This window comes from Capsicum annuum, chromosome 6 (genome assembly GCF_002878395.1).
Source record: "Capsicum annuum cultivar UCD-10X-F1 chromosome 6, UCD10Xv1.1, whole genome shotgun sequence".
Lineage (NCBI taxonomy): Eukaryota > Viridiplantae > Streptophyta > Magnoliopsida > Solanales > Solanaceae > Capsicum > Capsicum annuum.
In genome coordinates, this window is record NC_061116.1 from 210,354,198 (window position 1) to 210,363,128 (window position 8,931).

Here is an 8,931-nt window from a genome sequence, read left to right on the forward strand (position 1 = left end):
GAAACTGGAAAATAAATTGATTTGGTTGTGAATGGTGTTGTCCAAATGACTATCAATGTTGCATCATTAAGTCATTCAGGTATTGCTCTAGCAATGATAATGATAGAGAAATAGAACAAAAATTGGTGTGAACTTCAAAGAATGGCAGTAAATGATGTCATTTTGATTGGCCAAACTTGCAATGCAAATATTCACAAGTATAGATCCTCATATTCTTAAAAAAAAAAATAATTATTATTAAAAATTAATTGTCTGATTTGAAAGATCTTATGAGTCATTCCAAGATAGATGAGGATAATGAGTTGAATGAGAAAAAATCATCAATGATGGTTGCAAATTCTGTGAAGGATGATGCTCCAACTAATAAGAAGATGAAGAAGTCTTCTGGGCATGAAAAGAGATTAGATAAACATGTTGGAAATAACTAGAAAGATTGAAAATCTATGTGAAATGATCACTGAAAGCAATAGTTGGATATCCAAATGAATGGTGGTTTAGTTTAGGAGCCACTAGACATGTTTGAGCGGACAAAGAAACTTTTGCTACTTATGATTTCGTTGATCCCAAAGAAGTGATCTTCATGGGAAATAATACAACAAGCAAGGTTGAAGTAAGTGGGAAGAAGTTCTCAAAAGTGACTTCCGGCAAGGTGTTGAGTCTCAACAATGTTCTCCATGTTCCTACTATTAGGAAAAACTTAGTGTCGACAACACTTCTCATTAGAAATGGGTTTTAGTGTGTGTCTGTTTTGGAGAAAGATGTAATAAGCAAGAATGAAACATATGTAGGAAAGAGATACCTCAATAAGGGCCTTTTCAAACTTTATGTAATGGTTGTTGAAATGAAGAAAGTTGAGGCTTCTTCGTACTTGCTAGGGTCAAACGATTTGTGGCATAGTTGTTTAGAACATATCAACTACAAAACCTTGCAAAAAAATCTGATTAACTTAAATGCAATAAATCAAAATAATGTGTGTGGAATCAAAGTATGCTAAGAATCTATATAAGTCCGTTGAAAGAAATTCAAACCCCTTAGACTTAATCTACACAGACATTTGTGATATGAAGTTAACACCATTTCATGGTGAAAAAAAGTATTTTATAACTTTTATTGATGATTGCACTACATACTATTATGTCTATTTGCTAAATAGTAAAGATTAAGGAATAGATGTGTTTAGACAATATAAAACAGAAGTAGAAAGTCAGTTAGAGAAAAAGATCAAAATGATAAGAAGTGATAGGGGAAGAGAATATGAATCTCCCTTTGTACAAATATATGTAGAGAATGAAATTGTCCATCAAACTACGGCTCCGTATTCACCTCGGTCTAATGGTATTGCGAAAAGGAAAAAATTGAATCTTGAAGGAAATGATGAATGTCTTGCTAATAAATTCAGATTTATTGCAGAACTTGTGAGGAGAAGTTATCTTTACAGCTAATCGAATACTCAATAGAGTGCCCCATAATAAGACACAATCAATTCCATATGAAAAATGGAAAGAAAGAAAACTCAACTTGAAATATTTCAAAGTGTGGGGGTGTCAAGCGAAGGTCCAAGTTCCTATACCTAAAAGAGTAAGGATAGGACCTAAGACGGTGGACTGCGTGTTCATAGGATATGCTAAAAGTAGTAAAGCATATCGGTTTTTTGTTCATAAATTCGAACATCTGAATATCTATAAAAATACAATAATTGAATCAAATAAAGCCGAATTCTTTGAACACATTTATTCATATAAAACTAGACATGAACAGTCTAGTGGGGTGTCTAAACGACCTTGAGATGAACCAAGTAAAGATGTACATAATGATAAGAATCCAAGACGTAGTACACGTCAAAGAAAGTCAACTTCATTTGGATCGAATTTTGTGACATTTCTCTTAGAAAATGAGCCTCAAACGTTTAAGGAAGCAAGGTCGTCATCAGACTTATCCTTTTGGAAAGAGGCAGTCAATAGTGAGATTGATTCAATCTTAAGCAACCATACGTGGGAGTTGGTTGATCTTTTGCCAGGAAATAAACCTTTAGGTTCTAAATGGATCTTCAAAAGGAAAATGAAAACTAATGGTACTATTAACAAATACAAGGCAAGACTTGTTGTAAAAGACTTTAAATAAAAGGAAGGTTTTGATTACTTTGATACATACTCGCCTGTAATGAGGATAATGTCAATTCGGATGTTAATTGCCTTTGTGGCGGTATATGGGTCTTGAAATCCATCAAATAGATGTGAAAACAGTATTCCTAAATGGAGAATTGGAGGAAGAAATTTACATGGAACAACCTGAGAGTTTTGTGGTTTCAGAAAAAGAAAATAAGGTGTGTAAACTTTTTAAGTCACTTTATGAATTAAAACAAGCACCTAAACAATGGCATGCGAAGTTTGACCAAACCATGTTGGTAAACAGATTCAAGATAAATGAATGTGATAAATGTGCTTACATCAAAGACACTCCAAATCACCAAGTCATTGTTTGTTTATATGTTGATGACATGTTGATCATCAGTGGAGACATTTCTGACATAAATGCTACGAAACGACTGCTTGAGAGCAAGTTTGATATGAAAGACCTTAGAGTTGCGGATGTGATCTTATGAATAAGAATCCATAGAACTCCCCAAGGGTTGGCATTGTCACAGTCTCATTACATAGAAAAAGTACTTGACAAATTCAAGTACTTGAAATTTAGTATTGCTAAGACTCCATTAGATGTGAGCTTCGCACTTCAAAAAAATGAGTATGAAAGTGACTCACAGTTGGAGTACGCAAGAGTATTGAGATGTTTAATGTATATAATGAATTGTACATGATCAGACATAGCATGCACTATTAGTAAGTTGAGTCGGTACACAAGTAATCCCAACAAAACTCATTGGATTGAATAAAAAGAGTTTGGGGTATCTTAAATACACTCAATACTATGTTTTGCATTATAATAAATATCTCGCGGTACTTGAAGATATAGTGATACAAATTGGATCACCGGATCGAATGAAGTAAAATCCATGAGTGGATATGTATTTACTATCGGTGGAGGAGCGGTATCTTGGAAATCATCCAAACAGACATGTATTGCTCACTCTACAATGAAATCATAATTTATTGCATTAGATAAAGTCGGTGAAGAAGCAGAATGGCTCCAAAATTTCTTGAAAGATATTCCTTATTGGCCCAAACCAGTGGCACCAGTATGTATATATTGTGATATCCAAGCGGCAATAGGTAGGGCAGGGAGCATGATGTACAATGGTAAATCTCATCACATAAGTCGAAGACATAATACCGTTAAAGAACTTCTCTCTAGTGTAATTATCACTGTTGACTGTGTAAAGTCAAAGGATAATGTGTCGGATCCACTTACAAAAGGTCTGTCTAGAGAAAGAGATGAGAGGACATCCAAGGGAATGGGTTTACAGCCTAGGACAAGTCAGCATGGCGGTAACTCTACCTAGCAGTCTGGAGATCCCAAGAGCTAGGTTCAAGGAGATCAAACAAAGTTATGTCTGACAGGTTCAACATTGTCAATATACCCAACCTATTCTCATGATGTAGACTATGTTTAGTAAACAAGAATAATACTTATGGTGTGAAGTCTTTTAATGATTATGTAAATTTGGCAGATTTGATCAAATAGTTTAATCTACAGGATTGAACGTTTAGAAATCACCTATGTGATGGCGAAGTCGAAGGCCCTTTAAGGAGAATGTTAGTAAAGGCCTATTCTTTAAGCTCTCATGAGACCGGGACGTGTTCATGGCTGAAATGAACAAAACCATGAGAACCATAAATGGTGAAAGGCTGGTTGTGTGATATGTGTTGTCTAGGTGTACATTAAAGCTCGATGGTTTAAAGATATCAAATCTACCGATTTACCGAGTGCATCCGATGCATGTTCACTACGGAAAGTTCAAAGGAAAACCCACTTATCCAGATGCAATCAGTCTTTGTTTGATGATCACATACTTGTCCGTAAAGTTTTACAAAGAATAGTCATTCCCCATTCATGTGGGGGATTGTTGGGTTCAATTGGTGTGAATGGAAAATGGGGGGACACAATCCTTTAAGGAAAAGACACATTGTTTTGGAAAAGGAGTGACTGTTCGGATAGTTGTGTCTGTTCGGAAAAATGACACAATGTTTTGAATGAACAGACATGACTCTTCCAAAGGATACACCTTTTCGGATGAACCATTGCCACCTTTTGGAATGGGTACTTTATGGCTATATAAACCTGTATTTTTTCCACAGATTTAGTATGAAAAGTTTCTGCATAAGAAAAATATTCTCTTGCTTCTAAAAACTCAGTGTGATCATCTCCCGTTGAGTGAGTTCGAAGAAAATCAGAAAGTTGGAAATACCGCTATATTCTGGTTGTGAAGCCATTTTATCCTGGGAGGAAAATTCTGCAACCTCAGGACTTGAGGGGAATTATTTACTTAAAGACACTCCATGAATTTGGAGGACTTGACTTTTTTCTGCTTCATCTATTTTTCTTTAAGAAACTGAAAACATACTTCTTTGAAAGATCATTTTGATCTTGTGTTGAAGGTGTTGGACAATTTCTTAAGTGTTCTTGATTTATTTTTGAACTTGTGTTGAAGTAGTACTGCAATAATACAGATTTTGTGTATCCAAAAAACAACAGATGTATTGGCAACACGTTTCAGCATCCAGTGATGCGAAAGGGAGGTATCACTAATTGTATCGTGGAATTTGATTCTCAAATTATTGTGGATATGGTGCAAAAAGGGATTACTTATTACTCCACAGGCTTCACCAAACTATTTGCAGAGACTCTCATTCCCTAAGGAAGCAAACTATGTTGCTGATGGCCTTGCTAATATGTAGCAGATACTCTCTTCATTTTATTTTACTTGACTAAGTTCAAACTTACTCGAACTTTCATTTGATATTGATTTGACGTACATTTTTGCGCAAGCCCAGATTTTTCAAGCTTAAAAAAAATCGAAACCCCATGACTTTTTCTCTTTTTTTTTGGAGTTACATGTGTGCAAAAGTAAATTATCTTCAATTAACTTATGTAACATTTAAATAAACACCTACTAAAATAAACATGAAAACAGTTTTATCATCAATAATATTAGTACTTTCTTGATCTATTACCCGCATCACCTACTAACTTTTTCCCTATTGGTAAAAATTTAATTCCAAATTAGACTTCACAATTTTTTGGTTAAAAATCAAGTCCATTCTCAATTGGTTACCCGAGAATGCAGCAAGTTATGGACTTTCAATAGGAATCCAATTCTCAAAGGGTAATTAATTATGCAACGTCCTTTTATGGACTTTATACGTGAAGCCATTCCAATTTAATTTTAAATTGAACTCCCACGTGGACTAGTGCAATAAAAGTCACAATATATAAGTCCTTTTTAATATTTTATAGATTATACCATATAGAAGTAAGGACCAAATATACATCACATATATATTTCAACTAAGAAATATCATTTAATTTTATATCCTAAATAGAAAAGTGTAATTATTGATAATATTAATTATAATAAATATATTCTCTATATTTTCAGTTGGCCCAGTTGAAGCTATAACTAATTAATGATAACGATTTCCAGCATCTCTTTAACATATTTGTGTGTCGTCGTTTATGTATTAGTATTACATATACAACGGAGATGGTTCAAATAGCAGAGAATGTGAAAGTGAAAATCAACACAATTCTTGTCAGTCTCAGCAAATAGGGTACTTAATTAGCCTGGGTGTCAATCAAAAGTCTCATGCTCAATTTCGATTCACAAGTCATCAGCTTAGTTTTCTAAAGATATCTAAAGAGGAATCAGTCTATCTTTGGTGATAAAATAGTTGTGGAATCGATTCTTGCTAATAATTTTCCCACATCCTGTATTTTAGGGTACAAAATCCATATCTATAATTATCTATATCTATACTATATTAAAAGTGGGAAGGTTCTTATAAATATTGTTTGAATAAAATTATTTTTTAACTTGATTCCATCAATTATTAAAAAATTTAAGAGTCGTATGAAATATATGATAGACCATTAAATTAAAATTGTGAAGGTATAAATGTTGCTTGAATTTTTTGTCTTTCGTTAAAAGACTTTGTAGTAGATAAAATTATTTTTTTCACTCAATTCCATCAATCATTAAAGATTTTAGTATTCCTTCAATTAAGTTTTTTAGGGCACTATAAAGGGTAATTCGGGTTGTCAATGCAAATTGAATTATTTTCGGATACCGAAAAACGTCATTAGGGTCTTAGGCAGGTCCAGAAGAAATCTATACCTCCGCCTCTCTTGCAAGCTATCTCGATGGTCAGTTCCTCTTCCTATTGTTATTAAAATTTTCTACTTGTTGGGTTAAAAATTTGTTCTTGTCAAATCTTGCAAAGTTTTTTAGGCTGTTTGGGTATTTGAATGTTTTTTTGTCGTATATAATTTGAATGTATACCTTAATATTAAATAAAGAGGTAACTATTTTTTGATTTATGAGGAAAGAGTATTATACCTTGAAGATGTTTTTTTATTTTGGTTAACTACCTTGAAGATGTTACATTATCCAATTACATTGAAATTGTACCCATTTTCTTGGGTTCAAAACATATATACCTTATTTATTCTACGTACTATTAAATGGACTTGATCCAGAGATGGCTCAAGGGCAAGACCAGTAATGCTTTCAATTTAGGCCTCAAAAACGTACTATTAAATGGACTTGATCCAGAGATGGCTCAAGGGCAAGACCAGTAATGCTTTCAATTTAGGCCTCAAAAATTTTAACAGTAAATTCTATGATTCCAACTTTACTTGAAATAATAATGAAGATTGTGAAATATATTTTAAAAAATTATCAAAAAAAATGGAGAAAAAATTATCTTATTTTTACAAGAATTATTTTAGAATTTTGAATTTAACAATTCAAACTTTATATTAATAAATAAAGTTTTAACAACAACATCTAAGTTAATGTATTGCAAACAAATGAGTAATATCTTATTAAATAGAATTAATCCTTATCTTTTTTAATAATCATATTAATGTGTGAAGTTAAAGATTATGTGTTTTTAAACTATACAAAAACAACTACTATTCCAGAATGAATAACACTATTTTAAATTATTACAGTAGTATTTTTGTATGTATGTTTATACACTTATTAAAATTTAATTTTAGACCACTAATTTTATTGAGAAGCCCTAACCTAATCTAATCTAAAATTTTGGTGGCTAATATTACTTTAATTATTTTTTCGATGAGTGTGCGGTCAATAATAGTTCCATCAACTTTTAGATTATATTGCAATGAATTTTCGATAGAACTTTGAGATTTTTTTTAATTTATATTGCAATGAATGTTCAATCGAATTTTCGATAGAACTTTGAGAATTTTTTTAATTTATATTGCAATGAATGTTCAATCGAACTTTGAGAAATTTTTGTGTAAACATTATGTATAATTATATTGTTCTAATATCACTAAAAATCTAAAACTCAAATATTCAATAAATTATTTCCTTATTTGAATTATTTAATGTCTGCTTTATATACATTAAAATTTCAATTACCTCATATAAATTATGTTCTTATGTGAATGAATATCACATTATGTGAATGAATATCACATAATTTGGTAACTAAAAGTTCAAATATTGTACAAAATAAATATATGTAATTTTTTTCTTTAATATTTAATCACATGTATAAAGTACGTATTCTACACTAGTATATGAAAATATGTAAAAGATAAACTTTCTTATTTTATTTTTTACAAGTGTACAATTGTAACCCGTGACAACTATTTGTAGATGTATATAATGACAATCAATAGTATTTGTTACTGACTTAATATATTATGAATCCTATGTTTACTTGGAACTCAGTAGTCACTAGTCACCAATTGCATGTAGTCCCACGATACACTAATTAAAATTCTTTCCATTAATCTAAAAAAAAATAAAATGATATTTCCATTGAGGAAATTAGGATTGAAGGTTAGTAAAAGAAATAAGAGTGTTTTTATTTTGTTAACTGTATCAGTAGTGTCATGCTTGTAGTGTCTTCTTTGTGGAATTTTGGTAATGTTTGTTGTTTTAAAAAGATCGATTATAATATTATTTTGTGAGTTATATTTCTGTTAATATTTGTTGTGTTAATATCTATTGTTTTTTGTCTAAACCGCACCTCTGAATAGTGGTACAAATTGCATATATTCATCCTCCTCAGACCCCATTTTGGGGATATGTTAACCGTAATGAGGCCCAATCAGGCCTGCCCAAGTAAAATTTCAAAATCGTTTGTTTCAAATTAACGAGTATTCGAAGTAGATTTGAATGTTGAATTGTACCAAGAAAAGTGTTGAAAAATTTACAGAAAGTAGTATTCGAAGTAGATTTGAATGTTGAATTGTACCAAGAAAAATGTTGAAAAAATTACAGAAAGTAGCATACTTAAGACTATAATTATAATAAATAGCAACACTTTTGTAAAATTACAGTTTATACCAAGAGTAACATTATTTTATGTATTAACTAGGCAAGTGCATGTTTTACTCTCACAACTTTACATTTTCCTATTTTCACTCTACTATTTCACCTCTTCAAATATAGTTATGTCTTTCATCTTTTTTTTTCATCTTATTTTTCTATCATTTATTTTTTATTTTTTTTATTTTTTTATTTTCACTTTATTTTCTCTCTTCTATTTTTCTTCTTTTTTTCTTCTTTTTACGTTTTTTTTTTTCATATTTGAAGATAATTATCTCCATGATCTTCAAGATTTCAATATAAAACATCATTACTGTCTTTCACTCTCTTATATCTCTACTTTTTTTTTCTTATTAGTTTTTTTTTTAATCTTATTTTTTTATCATTTTATTTTTTTATTTTGATTTCTTTTTCATTTTTATTTTTTTCTTTCCACTTTATTTTCT

The 8,931-nt window shown here is 31.0% G+C and overlaps 1 protein-coding gene across 1 annotated transcript in view; it reads left to right on the forward strand.

Annotated features, from left to right (window-relative positions):
- Positions 1-326: 326 nt before the first annotated feature.
- Positions 327-8,931, forward strand: part of LOC107863948 (ABC transporter F family member 4-like) — a 13,663-nt gene continuing 5,058 nt past the window's right edge. Inside the window, exon 1 of the mRNA XM_047414549.1 lies at positions 327-413. Within this exon, the coding sequence (XP_047270505.1) occupies positions 327-413 (87 nt within the window). The remainder of the gene's footprint in view (positions 414-8,931) is intronic.